Source organism: Dasypus novemcinctus, chromosome 9, assembly GCF_030445035.2.
Source record: "Dasypus novemcinctus isolate mDasNov1 chromosome 9, mDasNov1.1.hap2, whole genome shotgun sequence".
NCBI classification, from domain to species: domain Eukaryota; kingdom Metazoa; phylum Chordata; class Mammalia; order Cingulata; family Dasypodidae; genus Dasypus; species Dasypus novemcinctus.
Genome location: NC_080681.1, coordinates 49,094,076 through 49,112,691, shown reverse-complemented (window position 1 = coordinate 49,112,691; position 18,616 = coordinate 49,094,076). Strand labels below are relative to the sequence as shown.

The 18,616-nt window shown below is 35.8% G+C and overlaps 1 protein-coding gene across 1 annotated transcript in view; it reads right to left on the bottom strand.

Moving 5' to 3' along the window:
* The window catches only part of ADGRL4 (adhesion G protein-coupled receptor L4), a 125,131-nt gene extending 107,057 nt beyond the window's left edge, over positions 1 to 18,074 (bottom strand). The window contains exons 1-2 of the mRNA XM_004455871.5: positions 17,703 to 18,074; positions 16,101 to 16,250 (exon numbers count right to left, since the gene is read on the bottom strand). Coding sequence (XP_004455928.1) covers positions 16,101 to 16,250; positions 17,703 to 17,826 — 274 coding nt within the window. The 5' untranslated portion in view covers positions 17,827 to 18,074. The remainder of the gene's footprint in view (positions 1 to 16,100; positions 16,251 to 17,702) is intronic.
* Between the last annotated feature and the right edge of the window lie 542 nt (positions 18,075 to 18,616).

The window sequence follows — 18,616 nt, the reverse complement described above, 5'->3', positions numbered from 1 at the left end:
TGACTGAGGTGAGTCCAATAATCAGATTGTAGGAGCTGGAGTCTGTTGAGACTCAGGGCCTGGCTATCATATTGTCAGTCCAAAGATTCAAATCCCCTAAATATATCTTAAACCCCAACACCAACTACAATTCCAGTAAAGTAGCATGAAAGTCTTATGAAAAGAGATCCCATCTGAGTCCAGTTTCATCACGCAGAAACACCAGCTCCAAAGAAGGGCCATCTGACATGGCAGTGAACCCCATCTGCCATGACCATAGAACCCGTGGGTCTCTTTAGCCCTCCAAGGAACCAATACCTGGGGATTGTATCTACTTTATCTGTCTCTTAGACTCTGCTCAGTTGTGCATAAGGGCAATCCTTCTGACAGCCTCCGGACTCTTTTTTAGAGACTCATAGCCATATAAACTCATTTCTCCTTTCCTTTATTGCTGAACAGAGTGAAAAGAATTTTCCTAGAGCAGGAAAATTAGTTATGCTTGATAAACATTAAAAGACATTTTTAAATTAAACAAAAATTTTTTTCTGGTTGGAGACAATGTTTTCTTCATAACCTTTATATATGGCAGTATCAAAGTTCTCATAAAATAAAGTTATAGATAATAAAACTATTTTACTTTTTCCCAATTCACTCACATGATCATTTACTCTATCTTAATCAATTTTAAAGCATGGTAATAAAAATATAAAATGTTTTAATAAAAGTTGTTCATAGTGTACATATTAATGCAAAAAATAAAACCTCAGCTTAAATAATTAACTAAAGAATAAAATCAGCTTCATGTAAAACTGTATTTATAAAGGATGGCTCACTGGAAGGAGTAACACAGGTATTATGGATAACATACACATTAACTTAGTTTGTAATTTAAGAAAGAACTTTCAAAGTACGTGATTAGAAGTAATTCAGTTTTAATGTTTTCACACTTGCCACAATTTTTGTGAAAAAGGCATATTTGATCTTAAGAGTCATTAGGAAATATGTAGACAAAGTGACATTAGTACCAATAATGCAATTAAATGTTCCACAAGAAATATGGTTTCCTAATCTAAATCATGAAAATGCTCAAAAGAACAGAAAATAAATTAATGAAAATTCAATTTTGCAGATCACTCAAAACTTACCCCAACACCTTGTACTAACATAAAAATAAAATGACCAGAGAACATGAAAAAACAAACAGCTGATCTCAACGGATAGAAATCAGAAAAGGCATTGCAAAGAAAATGACATATGAATTGGTTGTTGGACAATGATTCTAAGCTTATAATTTCCCCAATATAAAAACTGCCCAATTATCCTTTCTCCTCTGAGCACCCATATAATTGACTATTCCACCCTATTTATTTTGCATGATGCAAAGGAATTCTTGATACCTGGTGTAGTGATTTGGAGCTGTACATACCCTAGAGAAATATGTTCTTAAATTTAACTCATTCTTGTGGATGTGAATCCATTGTAAGTAAAACCTTTTGATGAGGTTAGTTTAGTTAAGGTATGGCCCAGGGTGAGCCTTAATCCTATTACTAAGAGTCCTTTATAAGCAGGATGAAATTAAGACAGATAACAGTGAAATTGAGACATTCACAAAGGAAACAGCCAAAAGCTGAATATCAAAAAAATTTGGAAGACAAAGGAGAGTCCAGAAGATGCCTCCATGTGCATACCATGTGACAAGTTAAGGACCAAGAATCACTTGCAGCCAGGCCCAGAACACCACAGTCTTGGGAAGACAATATTACTTTGATGATTTCTTGACTTTCTTTTAGCCTTGATGATTTCTTGACTTTCTTTTAGCCTCAAGACTATGAACGGAGGGAAGTGGACTTGGTCCAGTGGTTAGGGCATCAATCTACCACATGGGAGGTCCACGGTTCAAACCCCGGGCCTCCTTGACCCATGTGGAGCTGGCCCACATGCAGTGCTGATGCCCTGCCACCCAGGGGTGTCCCCACGTGGGGGAGCCCCATGCGCAAGGAATGCACCCCATAAGTATAGCTGCCCAGCGCAAAAGAAAGTGCAGCCTGCCCAAGAATGGCGCAGCACACACAGAGAGTTCACACAACAAGATGACACAACAAAAAGAAACACAGATTCCTGTGCTGCTGACAACAACAGAAGCAGACAAAGAAGAACACGCAGCAAATAGACACAGAGAACAGACAACTGGGGCGGGAAGAAAGAAAGAAATAAAAAAAAAAATCTTAAAAACGAAAAGACTATGAACTGATAAATTCCCAATGTTTAAGACAAACCATTGTATGGTATTTGCTCGGGCAACCTAGGAAACTAAAACACCTGCAATAAATGTTATCCTCAGAATGAAGAAGTTTAGCTATGGATTCCTTCACTGCTGAGAAGACTGCCCCTGTGATCAATCCCATTCTCACTGAATCTGGTCATAGACACTCATTAATGTTCTCTTGGAATTGCAACATAAGGATAAATTCCATTATGTGGCATTTTGTCCCAAATATGAGTTACATATAAATCACAAGATTCACAATTCCCCCATTAAAAAAAAAGAGTGGATATGCACACCATCTTCTTCAATCACATAAAAAGGGTCCAAACTTCCCCTAATGGGGAAGAAAATATAACCACCATCATTTTCTGGTTTTCTAGTTTTCTAGCCTTTGTGTATGGTTTTAATGGTTCAAGTGATCTAAGCTTAGGGCCTCCCTTGCTGATCATATTATATTTAATACCTTGCTTTTCAGCCCTATAATACAGGAGAGCTTGTGGAAGATTGATCCATAAATTCCTTCAAAGAGGAAGTCTCAGAGAAATCATGGAAAATAGGTTTCATTCATATGCCAACATGAACTGATTTGTAGCATCTGCTTGATAATATTACAAAACTCTGAAGCCACATCCTGGCTGAGCAGGAAAGAGTGTAATGATGTGTCATGGTCATGAGTGGGAGGATGGGAGTACAAGGAGTAGATGAGAGCATCTTCTGTACTGATCACACCAGTAGCAGAGATCAGCATTAAAAAGAACTGAAATCTGTTGAGGTTGAAAATTGCACTGAGCTTGGAAGCAGTAGACCAAAATTCATATCTCTCTTATTTTTACATTTCAAATTAAGTCAAAATTCATATTTTTACCCAAAAAGTGGTTGAACTGGTAACTGACCACCATTCAAATAAGTGGCTCAAAATAATAGAATCAAAGAATTTTGGAGCTGGTAGGAACATTAATAATACTCCTAGTCCAATTTAGTCATTTTACCAAGAAACTGAGACCTCAAAGTTTTTTTTTGTGTGTGATTTGCCATGAGTATACCAAGTTTAAAGGGCTAGAATATTTTAACAAGTTTAGAGACCTTAGCAACAGAATACCAGATAATACCAGATAATAACATCTGATAATATTCCCATCACAAACCACTGCATGGTATATGGAGGGCTTCAATTTCGGCATAAATGTATGACAGGAATTGAGTAATGGAAACCTGGAGGATAGAGCATTGATACAGATATTATTTTATTTTTAAGATGACAAGACAAATCACAGCACTTTTAATATATCCCTTTTTCTTAGGTTTGAAATTGTCTCAGAAAAAAGATGGAGTTACATGAAGGGGGAAGGATGAAGAGGTGGGGATTATAAATGGCTATCGAAGGATGGATAGAAACATTTCTTGTAGTGTTCATCTGCCTTTTTGACTGCCTGAAATCTACTGAAATTTCCACTAATAACAGTCACCCACATGTCCTTTTGAGAAGCAACTTCTCTCACTCTATTCCCAAGCCGTGGGCAAGTTTTAACTCTAGGCTCCAGGATTGGAGCAGCCCAATGTTATATAAGTCCATATATCCCATTATAATATAAGGACATGAAGATAATGAAGAAACAACTTAGATGTATAAATAACAAAAGTGAAAGGTTAGGAAGTAAACTATACTCCTCTTTCATAACAGGATATCAATAGATGTTCCTTAAGCTTGAAAAACTGAGAAGGAAGGCACACACATATTCTGTAGAAGATGGGTGGGCATTAGTGGGTTCTTTTAATGTCAACACTCATGTTTAAGTTCTGGGTAATTATCTTATTTTTTTCATTATTTCTTCTGCTCGAATCTTGTCTGAGCCCTTCTTCAATAAGACATCTGTTACATGGATATTAGTCTTCTACATTTCTCAATTTTTTTCTAATATTTTCCATTTGATTTTGATCCATTTGCTATTGATCATAATGTAAATACATTTTATTTGAAGAGAAAAATGTTAGGTTTGCCTGGTAGGTGGAAACAAAAGTGCTAGCCAGAGAATTCAGGAAATTACTGGGGGAAAGCAGACATTATAGTGAGAAAACTACAAGCATAATAACAATATTATAACAAGAGTTATAAGTTATAAGTGAGTCAAAAACAAAGTTTGAGTTTAATCAAATAGAGCAGAGGTTCTTTCTATGACTGAACAATTCACTATTCCTAGTTGTCAAGTTATGGACTCCATACCCATATTAATAGCATTTTAATGCCAAATATTGTAATCAGGGTCAGAAAGCACATTGCCTACCTATGAAAAATCAGGAAAGAAGTTTAGGAGAAGATTAGGCATAGATAAAGGAAAAGTCCACAAAGGGTTGGAGTTGGGTTATTATAAGAGTGGAGATTGCAATCAGCTGATAATCTCAAAAATATCTTGGTTAGTACAGTCCTGGTGTTTCTTCCACTGATGTGTAAATAAATTTGATATTTGTGGCTTCCCTGTTCTATAGGGTGCCCATGCAGGCAGCAGTGGAAACCCAGGAACAGGAGACTTTAGCCTCCATCTTGTCATGTTTTTTAAATATTGTATTTTACATACTAGATTACTAATAACGTTAACAGTTTATTGTCTTGATGCCTCTGGCTGCAAGAGGATGGGGACAGGGAGAGGAAAGGTATGTTAGGGATTGAGCAACACAAAGATTTCATGGGATGTTGAGGAAGAAACTATTTTTCTCATATGGTAGTTCCTTTGTATATAGAAGCCCATGGTTACAATTATTATTCTCTTTAGATCCAAAATTTTCTGGAATCAATTTGAGGGTATATATTAGAACTTTTGCCTCTACTTCTTTTCTTTTCCTTAAAGCATCTCTTCCTCAGCCAATTGTTCTACTTACTCATCGTTTGTTTTGTTGGCTTTTCTCTAATAGTCAATTTTCCTCAGATGACCCTCATGTTTATAATTTAAGAAATGGTTGAATATTATAGGTAGATTGGCCCAGGGTTGACTGTCTGCCTTTAAAACCTCTTTTGAGCATGAGAGAGTTCAGAGTTTTCCGTATATGCCTGTGGGAAATCGCAATTTTTAGGCATTATTGCAGGCAGCACAGGTAGAGAATAAGTAGGCAAAAAGGCAGCATCCTTCTCCAAATGTCAAAATAAAAAGGTTTCTGTATTAGGGTAGGTATATTTTCTCTCAAGAGTTCCTTCCAGGCTGAAGATAAAATTTCCATTGAGAGCTATTGCTTGGCTTTATCTGAGGGACAAACGTCCATGGGGAATTGGGAGCTTGAACTGCATGGCCTCTGGAGACCAAAGTTTCAACCAGTCTCCTGGATTTCGACTTCCTTGCTGGGAAGCAGTTGAAGACACCACTACATGAGTAAAAGCCCCCACTCAGTTGCAGCCTTCTCTGTGTGCACAGCTTGTATCCCTTTTTGTGGCATAAATATCTGCTATGAGAATTTCATCTTCATTTATGGACTTCGCATGCATTCACTCGGATTTCCTGATTTTGTTGTCAGTTCACTGGGCTCGAAGGAAGGGAAAAGATAAGACTTAACCCCTTGCACCTGATCTATAGAATTTGATCCACATATTAAAATCTGTAAGGAGATTTAATTCCTAAGATATCTTAAATGTGCATACTGTATAATTTTTTACCTTTTAACCAATTGATTTGACATAATGCAGTAAGAAAACAAAGTGGATGGGAGTAATATAATTGACTTTCAGCTTAATGAGATTTAATCTCCATTTCAATCTTTTTATTTGCAGACATACCTCAAAGAGCAGTCTGAGCATTATATGGAGGAATTTTTAAAATTTGTTTTCTCAGGTCAAATTATTTAATCTATAAAATGGGAATAGTATTAGCCTATTTTAGAACCTTGCTGATAGGATTAAATACATAAATTCCTGTTACCTGTTCATGTTCTTCTATGAAAATGCAAATATAGATAACTGACATTTCCTGAACAAAGAAAATCCCATCAGTTTTGCAAATTAAAAGTTTGCACCCTTACAGTATTGACAAAAAAGCAGAACTATACTAAGCAGAAAAACTGGGACTTCTGTTATTTCATGATATTGGAAGTACTATCTCCATTATTCCTTTATTCTCCTTTCTACCTGTCTTTTTCTTGAAAACCAATGGATATTAAAATGTATGAAAATCCCACATTTAGTGCACAATTTTAATTTAATTTTAATTTTAATTTCCTAGTAGCATCCATAGATGAGGCTGAACTGAAAATATAAGATGCTATAGCTACCATGTTCATTTCATAGGCAAAATGAAAACAAATTTTAGAAAAACAATATCCCCATTTTTGTTGCTACTGATGCCTTATCAATACAGATTAAATGACTTATATTTATAAGAGCTTTATGAATTGATGTTTTATCATGAAGAAAAAAATGATATTCATCACTTAGAAAAAAATCAACATTCTAATACTGTCAACTTAGATGGTATTGTTTGCAGATAAGTGAAAAATTAATTGTGAGAAATCTTATTTAGGACTGATTTAACGCAGAATTTTGAATAACTTTTTGTTGAAATTAGAACTCAGCAGCTGTGCATTTGTTTTTACTCTTTTGATTTAATTCTGTGTGTTACTAGTTACCTGATATTACTTTTCTGGTCCTAAACATGCAATGAATCCCTCTAGATAATATTGACTTAAAAATTATTAAAAATAAATTAGCCTTCTATTTGATGAAAAATTTACATGCACTTTCATTATTGTTTACTTGGAAAATCAAAAATCATATGTCCACATTAAACTCTTTTTTAAGGTTCAAAATATTTATTTTTATCTCAGTGGCTTTCATAATTGTACATAATAAACATGGAACAAGATGATTTGGAAAAAAACTTTCTGAAACTTAACCTACAAAAATGAAACAAGGCAGAACAAAGAAATTTTCATTTTTAAAAACGATGAACTGTCAGCAAAAATCAAATGACCCAAGCTCTTTTTCTTTGCTGTTTCAAAATAAAATATTAGCTAAAAGGAAGTTTTTATAATGGCTTATTATTTTATTTTTCTCTTTCTGAAGCAAGTTCTATATTGAAGGAATTTGTAATCTTGTGGAAAGGAAGTTCTGCCTAAGTTCTGTGGCGGATTTTGTTTTCTTTAGTGTGTACCCTTGTGAACAGAGGAAAGAGGTCATAATTCTAAGTACAAGGAAAAGGTTTTTTGAAATTGGCAAAGGTGTTTCATTTATTTGGATGAGGTACACAAAACTTATGCATCCTGGAATGTAAGCCTTGGGTTAATTTAGATTAGTATGTCTTACATGGTTTACATTTTCCTCTCAGTACAAGAAACCCCAAAGAAGTATGTGCCTCACTTTAAACAAATCCTACTTATGACAATTTGAAGCACATAAAAGTTCATACTTTTTCAAGTTAGTGATGGTATTCACTTACCTAGGAAGTTCCTCTGTAATATGTAGGATTCTATTTGGTTTACAAAAAAGTTTGCTTTCCCAAGGTTTTTTAATAACAGTTTACATAAATCAAGAGGCATGTGTAATATTATCAAGAGACATATTTCCTGTTCTTCAAATATTCTTTAATTATTACTTAAAAACTAGAAGCCACCTCAGTCTTTGAGAGTTGAAATTAAAAAAAGAAAAAAAATGCTGACCCACGCTACTACTCAACTTTGTACACAAGGTCCAATACCACAAAAATGTGATAAAATAAAGGCACAAGCAAAATTGCAGGCAAACTTCCAGAAAAGCTACATTGTCTGATAAGACCTGAAAACAGATTTTCTAAAGAGACCCTATCTGAAGCTTTAAGACAAAAGAGACAACATTTAGAAGTTGCTATGAAGACAGCCTCTACAAGGGACCTGAACCAGGTGGTTTTGTTCAACTCTACACTCCGGATACGTAGCTTCACAGATGTTGCACATATACATATAATTTACAGATATTTGTGAACTTCAGCTATCCCCATTTTTGTTCTAGACTGTCTACTTGAATATATAGTCTAAATTGGTAATCAGAGTGTTTAATTCACAAAGACATCTTAAAACTACACTGATGGACCATCATTTTTGGTAACAGAGACACATTGCTGCACTCCTAAGTAATTAGGGATACCATTTTCTTAATTTTCAAAACTGTAATAGATTTCAAATATGAATGAAAAAGAATGAATGCTGCAATTACTAAAGTAAGTGATTTTCCAACTTTGTCAGTTATTTTTCAAAGGTAATTATAATGTTTTATCATATAAAAAATGCCTGGTCTATTCTCAGAATGCACTGATACATTTTATAAAATAATTTTACTACATTGTAATGGTTATTTTATAAAATATTCTCATTACTAACTACCTTATGAATATATTTCTAAATAAGCTGATATACACCTAGAATCTATTTCTACAATGTATTTGTTTTATCTCTGTAACTTTTAAAGATAGGGACATTAACCATATCCTTTAGAAGAAGATTCTTTTTTTTTTTAAAGAGTTATTTATTTCTTTCTTTCCCCTTCCCCGCCCCCCCCCCCCCCCCCCCCGCACACCGGTTGTCTGTTCTCTATTTGTTGCGTCTTCTTCTTTGTCCGCTTCTGTTGTTTCAGCAGCAGGGGAATCTGTGTTTCTTTTTGTTGCGTCATCTTGCTGTGTCAGCTCTCTGTGTGGGTGGCGCCATTCCTGGGCAGGCTGCACTTTCTTTTGCACTTTGGGTGGCTTTCTTTATGGGGCACACTCCTTGCACATGGGGCTCCCCTACGCGGGGGACACCCCTGCATGGCAGGGCACTCCTTGTGCGCATCAGCACTGCACATGGGCCAGCTCCACATGGGTCAAGGAGGCCTGGGGTTTGAACCGCAGAGCTCCCATGTGGTAGACGGACGCCCTAACCACTGGGCCAAGTCCGCCTAGAAGAAGATTCTTAAAGAATAGATATTGTTTACGAGATGATGCTTTAAATAAAGTTTAAACAATTAATAGGACATATGTATCCAAATGAGAAGTAAAAATTGGAAGTCAGTAAATTTATTCTAGTGATCTTACCATCACTCAAAACATTACAAAATTTTCAAATTGTTTTCATTGCATGCTACTCATGCAAGATAATTCACCTTACATTACTCTGCATATATCTTTTCATTATTTCTTAAGATCATTTTGACCATTAATAATCCAAGTAGCCCATCCGATTTTATTGCAAGTCTCAAACTTAGTCATTTTTTAAATGAAAGTGTATCTCTCTGAGGGCAGGCACCAAGATTTTATTAATTTCTAGGACGTACTTGTGTTATTGTTTCATAATTAGGCATACAGTAAACTATGAAAAGACCACTATGCATACTCACAAGCTGTCAATTACAACCTTCTTGATCCTATCTATACTTACCTGGAGCAACTCTTTTTCTCCTACCTATTCTGATTTCATGAAACTCCCAAGTAGACAGCCCCACTTAATGAACTCATGTAAGAGTAGGGAGAAAAGGAAAGTCCCCTATCTCTCACAGTTGTGAGAAATGACATACATGAAATAGGGGAAAGATGCTGTACAGTGAATTTTTGGATATGAGTTTGGGTGGAAATTCAAGCAGTATCATCTTTAGATACACACAAGGATTATTTCAACACCCTTCCAACTTTCCCGCCTTTTTTTAAACACTTGTGTATTTGCCTGGGAAACAGGCATATTTCTTATTCCTTATATTTATTACAATTATGCACCAAAAGGCAATCAAAAAGTGTGGCTGAAAGCATAAGGAATAGGAATGGTAATATATGTTTAAAAAACTAAAATAACCTAAGCTTTAGTTTTGAATATCATCAACAATTTCAAAAGCCTTGAAATGCACCCCAAAATTTCTACACGAACTTTTACATCTCCTTCTTTAAAATACCCTTTAACATCAGCATAAAGACATGTGCAAAAAGATACCCATTAATACCCATTAACAATATAGCTATTAAGATAAATAAATTCCTATTAAAATGATATTGTTAGACCAGTTTTCTTTAAAAACGTACACTAATAATTGTTTTAAGTGACTAATGATATGGACATTTGTGTCAATATATAACAGATTGAGCTACCAGAGGTTGAATCTTAGCTTTGTCACTTAGGTTTATGACACTGGGAAACTCAACTGAAGTTTCAGAGTCCCACCTCTCAGATTAACAAGGAGCTCAATAGTTGTCAGTTATTACTGGTCATACTGGTATTCATAAATAATTGAAAAGTTGAGATGACAATTAAAATTATAGTGTATAGAAATGGCAAAAACCATATGCCATTTCTCCCCCTTCCCACACCCTGACTTGCACTAATCTGCTTTTCCTCTCTATGGACTTCCTATTCTGGATATTCCATATAAAAGGAATCATACAGTTTGTAGTTTGGTGAGACTGGATTCTTTCACTGAGCAGAATGTTTTCTAGGATCAACCATAATGAAGCATTCACCTGCGCTCCATTTCTTTTTGTGTATAAATAATATTCTATTGTATGGATATACCATATGTTATCAATTAATCAATTGATGGACTTTCAGGATAAATTTACTTTTTGGCAATTGTGAATAGTATTGTTATGATCATGTTTATTTTAGTATTTGTTTGATGCCTATTTTCAATACTCTTCGGTATGTACATAGGGGACAAATGGTAATTTGTCCATTTGGCAAATGGGACTGGCACATATGGTAATTCTACATTTAGGATACTGAGCCTCCATTTGTGTGTTCATTTGTTCCTATGTGTTGTATATTTTATTGTTTTATTTTATTGCATCCTTTTTTGAGTAGTAAAAGACGGTATATATTCTGAAACAGTTATTTTAAGATATATTATACTTTTAAAATTATACTCTGAAACTTAAAAAAAAAAGAAGTGGCATAAACTATAGCGCAGTGTACAATTATGAAGTACTGACATCTCCTGGATATATGGTGGGTTTGGTTCCAGAACACCACAATAAAGCGAATATTGCAATAAAACAAGTCACAATTTTTTTGGTTTCCCAGTGCATATAAAAGTTAAGTTTATACTATACTGTATTCTATTCTATGCAAACAATAGCATAATTTCTAACAAACAATATACATACCTTAATTAAAAATACTTTATTGCTAAACTATGTTAACCATCACCTGAACAATTCAAGGAATGTAATCATTTTGCTGGTGGAAGGACTTGCTTCTGATTTTGATGGCTGCTGACTGAGCAGGGTAGTGGTTTCTAAACTTTGAGTTTGCTGTGACAATTTCTTAAAATAAGATAACAGTTTGCCACATCAACTGACTCATCCTTTTACAAAAGATTTCTTTGTAGCATGCCATGTGCTATTTGATAGCATTAGAACTTCTTTCAAACTTGGAAGAATCCTTTCAACCCCTGCCACCAAAGTCATCCATGAGGTTTGGAATCAGCTTTGTCCAAACTCCTGTTAATGTTGATATTTTGACCTCTTCCCATGATAGGAAAGTCCTAGACTGGCATCTTCTTCCAATATAAGGCTATTTCATTTACATTGAAAATCTGTTGTTTAATGTAACCACATTTATCAGTGATCTTAGCTAGATCTTATGGATAACCTGCCATATCTTCTATATCAACACTTGCTGGTTCACCTTGCACTTTTTTTTTTTAATTTATCCCCACCCCTCTTGCCGTTTGCTTGTTATCTGCTCTCGGTGTCCATTCGCTGCGTGTTCTTCTGTGTCTGCTTGTCTCCCTCTGTTACATCACCTTGCTGTGCCAGCTCTCCACAGGCATGGGTCGTCAGCTCTCCATGGGCATGAGCCAGCTTGCCTTCACAGAAGCCCTGGGAAGTGAACCCAGGGCCTCCCATATGGTAGATGGGAGCTCAATCAGTTGTGCCATGTTTGCTTCCCTCACCTTGCACTTTTATGTTATAGAGAGAGCTTCTTTCCTTAAATCAAATAAACCAACCTCTGTTAGCTTAAAACTCTTCTTCTGTGGCTCTCTCAGCCTTCATGGAATTGAAAAGAGTTAGGGCCTTGCTCTGGATTAGGTTTTGTCTTAAGGGAATGTTGTCATTGGTTTGATCATCTATCCAGACCACTCAAACTTCCTCAATATTAGCAATAAAGCGATTTCATATTCTTATCATTCCTGTGTTCACCTGAATTTCCTTCAAGAACTTTTCCTTTGCATTCATTATTACTTGGCTAACGGTTTGGTGCAAGAGGCCTAGCTTTCAGCCTATCTCAGCTTTTGACATGCCTTCCTCACTAAGCTTAATCATTCATTGGTTTTGATCTAAAGCGAGAGACATGAGACTTCTTTTCACTTTAACAGGCAGAGGCCACTGTGAGGTTATTAATTGGCTAAATTTCAAAATCGCTGTGTCTCAGGGAATAAAGATGCCAAAGGAGAGGAAGAGACTGGAGGACGGCAGATCAGTGGAGCAGTCAGAATACACACTACATTCATGGATTAAGTTTGCTGTCTCATATGGGGGCAGTTCATGGTGCCCAGAAATAGCTACAATAGAATCATCAAAGATAACTGAATGACTGATCATAGATCATCTTAACAATATAACAATAATGAAAACACCTGAAATATTGCTAGAATTACCAAAATATGACACAGAGACAAGAAGTGAGCACATGCTATTGGAAAAATGGCACTGATGGTAATGATAAGACACAGGTTGCCACAAAATCTTCAATTTGTAAAAAAGGCAGTATCTGTGAAGCACAACAAAGCAAAGTGCAATAAAATGAGGTATGTCCATATCATTGTTTTCTTACCTTAGGTAAAATAGCCTTTAATGGAATAATCCTTGCTAATCCATTCTCACTCCACCTAACAGGGTCATCTTTCTAATACACACAATTTATCATAAAACTCAGCTACTTAATTATTTAACTGTCAATTGTTCCTTTTGTTCAATGGGTTAAATACATAACCTTGGCACTCTGACTTATCACTAAATCTCAACTGATATACTCTATGATACATATCTAGAAATGAAATAACAAGCAGACCTTAAAAAATACATATGGGTCTTTGTAACTGCTGATTCCTTTTGACTGAAATCTTTGCCACTTTATCCATTTTGATAAATCTTATTTATTCTTTAATTCAAGTCTTTTGTCTTCTCCACTTAGAAAGCTTCCCTGCAGTTGTCTGTGCATTTCAAATGACTTCTATTTATTGTTTTATAACACTGCATTATATCTGCATATATTTCTCTTTTTTTAAAATTTATTTCTCTCCCCTTCCTCCCCCCCACCATTGTCTGCTCTCTGTGTCCATTCACTGTGTGTTCTTCTGTGTCCGCTTGACTATATTATATTTCTTAACTGTCCCACTAGATATACTGTAGTTTCCTAGAAATCAAGGTTGATTTCTTATTTTCATTCCAATCTGCTAATCAGTGGCCTTATGGTTAACATATTGATTAAAAGCACAGGCTCTGGAATGAGGCAGATTTGAGTTCAAATATTTGCCCAAATCATTTAATCTCTCTAAACTCAACTTCCTCATGGATAAAACTGGAATAAGAATAGTACATAAAGATGTGCTAATTAATATCTTGGATTTAGTAAAGAGTAGATATTAGCAATTCTGATGATGAGGATGATGGAAGTGCTCAATATATATTTGTTCAATAAAGATGATTAGATGAAGCAAATTCATCACTCTTAAAACTTACTTCTGTGAGATCATGCGGTCTGAGTTCCAAATAACTTGCTCAAAGCTAACTCTTAGAATAGAATACATTTAGTGAGGTTATTACCATATCATTTAGCTGCTACATATCTGAAAAAGTCAAATATTATGATAATGATTATGATGCAGAAAAGAAAACAGTTTTATTACTCAAGAAGTAGGCATGTTTTATAGCACGATTTCTGCTAGTCATTTCTTATTGTTCTAGCACCAATCTTAGTTAACGATTGGGAAAATGGAGATGAAAAATCCAAACCTTTAGAGTTGAAAAATTCTTCAAATCTAAAACTACAACCTAGACTATTAAGAAAGTGAGAACACAATGTTTTAAGTTTTATTCTAAAAGAGCATATTACAAATATGCTCTGAAAATATGTCAAGAATCTGTCTGTGAATCGATAAAATGTGAAAAAAAGATGAAAGCCTCTGTTTAGTTTTTAAAGGATATTATAAACCCTAGATAGTATATATTAAAATAAATGAATATGTAACTTTCTTTAAATCGGAAGAAGTGAAGAGTTATTTTAAGTAAACATAAACATGAGCTCAAAAAGAAAAAAGAAATCCCATTACAAATTGTGTTCTATGTGAAAAGAAATTGCAGGCTAAAAGGATTTGAAGTATCTTTTTTCCCAAAGAAATATATTTTCTTCTCTTCAGCTGGTTATTGATTTAGGCAGCAGGGGGAAAAATTGTGTTGGATAGTGGAAGATGTGTTTTTCAAAGAAATTATTAAAAATATGAAAATAATCTGGTTGGGTTTTGAAGATCCACATAGTGAAGAATTATGGATGTTGATGGTAATTATGACAGATGAAAAGTATCTAAATACTGAAAAGGCAAAGTTTCTTTTAAAGTACTCTGGTACAATTTGTAATAATTAGTGGAAAAGCACTCTAATACTTTTGATGCAATATTTTGAAGGTCACTCAATTATCAACTTCCCATAATGCCATTTAATTAAATATGCAATAAAAATCTAAGATTATTTATGGGAAAAATTTTGTAGCATCTGTAGATGAGTATATTACAAATTCTGGCTCTTGTTCAGGCAGAAATGCCTGATCTAATGCACCATTAAACTACTGTAGCTTTGCTCTACATTTTTAAACACTAAACTAATTATGATGGGGTTTGGTCTTATATACTGCGTGTTTAATCTTTTTTTAAGAGCCTATCAAATTGAATCACGAGATACAACTTGTTTATGCTATAAGCAAACACATGCAATATTAACAGTGTACAATATCCTGACTTAATTAGAAAAAGTCCATCCATGTTGTCTTAAATACATTTAGGAGTACAAATACCACACCATTTTATGTTGAACTTGCCTTTTAATTATATTTTAAAACTAATTTATATGACTTGGATAACATTCTTCTCACAGAATGTTGGTCTATTGACCCAAATAAAACCAGCTTTTGCTGAAAATAAGAGAGAATACAAAAGATTTGGAGGAAGGGAGAGTGGTGGTGTTAGAGATCACGGACAAGAAATGATTTAAAATTGGTGATCAGATGTTCTTCTGTTTTTCAGTTGGATGGCCTAAACTGCACGCTAGAAGGATTCTTTTCTCACTTTGGCCTCTAGTCTAAGTTCTATAAACAGAATCTACTTTACAGAAAAGAATGTCTTTTCAAATTTTTTCTCTTCCCTTCCCTTGCCTTTCCTTTCTTTCCATTGTTTTCCCTTGTCTTCCTTTTCTCTGTCCCTTTTTTCCTCTCTCTCTTTCACCATTTCTTGCTTCTGAGGTTTACAGTAGAAAAACACCAAATCCCTTAATATGATCCTAAAATTTACATAGTCAACTACTAAAGAAACTATCTGAGACCAAAACATAACTAGTACAGCCTGGACATCAAGAACCCTCTACTCTTTTGCTCCCCAAAACAATGACTCATAATCTGCAACTTAGAGTTTGCTAGTTTTACTTGTCTCTCCTTACAATCTTTAATAGTTCCACCAAAGATAACATAATATGAAATCATCAAGAATCAATAATCAAGTATAAATTTTGACATGGGAAGTACAAACTTACTGTTTAGTTAATTATACTTTTTCTCAATAGCATGACATCAAGCAGGATAACATAGAACAAGTTAATTACAGGGCAAAGGCAAAAAGATCATTTCTGAGAATTGATTTTTACCATAAAATCCAAAAGAGGCAATAAAAGTTGTTTACCTTCACAAATTGTGACACCATTTCCTGAAAATCCCATGTTGCAATAGCAGGCTTCAGCTCCATTCCGTATTTCACATTTTGCATTTGGGAGACAAGGTGTCTTGGTACAATTTTGAGTATAGGTACAATCCAGCAAAGTGGAAATGCCCACTAAATAAAATGAAGAAATATACCTTTTCAAAAAGAAAAACCTACCCCCATTGTTCAATTAAAGCAAAGTAAATACATATTGACATTTTCTCAGCAGTAACACTGATGGCCTGTTATAATCTTTTCTATTAAATTTTTAAAAGATTCTCTTTCCACTTAGAGAAAGGAATATTGAGGTTTTCCCCAAAGGACCATTTAGCTAAATAACACCACAAGAGAACAAGTAAGCAAAAAAAATTCAGGGCTTTCATCAAGCTTTACCTTTATCAAGTAAATCTCTAGAAAGCTAAAATTTAGTAAACAATCCAATTTAATAATAAAAACAGCATTCCTAGATCATACCACTAGACTGATCCAATATCAACCTTTGCCCTGAGTGAGATACTTTTAAAAGGTAACTTCACATGATTGCAAAGCAATTTTCCTCTTCTGGGAATGATTGTGAACAGAAATAAAGTGTTTATAGAGTTCCTCTCAAATTCAAATTTGTGGTATTTTTAGATGAAGAGCAACTTATGCTACTAACCTTGACGACTAATGGTATTATTATTTCTGTTTTCTTCTACTGAACATTTTTCATTCTGCTTTTTCCACAATAATATTTCATTTTTACATTTTATTTCATTATGGGAAATGAGAAAAAAACTCAAACTGCTAGTCGAAGACTGATCTTCAGAAAATGTAGCATCACACAAACATGAGCAACAAAAACAAAGCATGAAAGAGAACAAGACTCTATTTCATAGTCATTGAAAATAGTATTTTGTGGACTCTTCGGGAAAGGTAGGAAAAGCATAGGACATTCTTTTTAAATTGTTGTTCCAGGCCCTCTCAAAAGAATCCTGCTTGCCATGGACAGTTATGAGTCATGCAACTTAATGTTTTGAACACAGTCATCTGAGATAAATGATCCTTATCTGGTACAAAGAGATTCTCGAGCATTCAATCTAAATTCCAGACTCACATAGGACCATACATACTGTCTAAACTATAATTAATTTGCCTTCAAAGATTATCTCTATTATCTCCCTCCACAGCATCACCAAAACGGTATTTTAAAGGAGCCTAAAGCCTGAGCTGGCATTCCCCTTCATATATTTGCCAGGAAGCTTCTCACAAGTGTCAATGGGCTGAATTTTACAAATTTCTTTTTGGTGGGGGAGCAGGGAGGGAGTCATCAGGGAGAGAAGCAGAGCAGGAGAAAGGTGAGAGTCTAAGAAGACTTTGGGGAGTCTGGAGACCTTTTCAGCAGGAATAAATAGAGGACTTGGTCCCTGGGCCCTGAATATCGAACTCCAGAGTTGAAAGGCCAAGGAGAAAAACATCCTGAGAAGTACTCCTCTTCCCGTTGAGAAGGGTTTGCCAAATCCACTTGGCAAGTGAGTTTCTCCTTCCCCTATGGGAGACTGGACCCCTCCCTCAATCTCGAGCGAACGGGCGCGGGGCACTCACCTAGGAGCGGGAGGAGTTTCATTGGCGGCAGCCGCGTTGGTGGCGGGAGAGGTGAGCGCGTCTGGGTGTGCCTGGCCGTGTCCCCCGACGAGGCTCGGCGGGGGCGGCTGGGACCCGGCTTCATCCCCGGTGACGCGCTGGCTTCCTCTGGACACTTTCCGGCCTCTTTTGTGTGAGTGCACGTGTCAAGCTCGGAGTCTGCTGGCCACGTCCGGCCTCCGGCCCCTTCCGCCTGGGCTGCACTCCCTGCCTCCTAACTTACCACCCGTACAGACCTGGGGGTGGGAATCAATGTGCCCCCAGCCTCAGCACCCAAAGTGCCGCTGCAGAGCCAGTGTGCAATAGCCAGAGGTCTCCTAAGGCCCTAGAAGTGTCTCCCTTGAGGCAGAGACCAGAATTAAATTGTTCTCGGGACACAGGATCCTTTTATTCACAATTTCCATAAAAAGCAATGGGCCAAGAAATGGGCAGGAGGCCTGAGTCCTTAAATGGGACTTTGACAGTACTCAGTCTTTGCCTGGTAGAGAATCAGGGTTCCAGAGTGTAAAATAGGTGTATATTTTATCCTGCCTGCAGATTAAGATTGTGCTTAACGTGCAAACTAAAGCACAAAGAAACAAAACAAGTTTCTAAACTTAAACAGCTATGGCAGTACTAAATTGTTTTCCATTTGCAACTAAAATCCACCTAACCCCCAGCCCCACTCTCAGATCAGCTGGCCTATGGTGTATAATTTTTCCTTAGCATGTTACTATATCTGATTTGATTATAGAGAAACAGGTTATTCAGGTTGGAAGATGCAGGCAAAATTAATCTAGAGTGACATGAAGCAATTGCCTAAGATTGGGGTGGATGGTCAGTATTGGCATGGCAAAGGGAAGCACAATAGAAAATGTCGGGGTGATGGAAATATT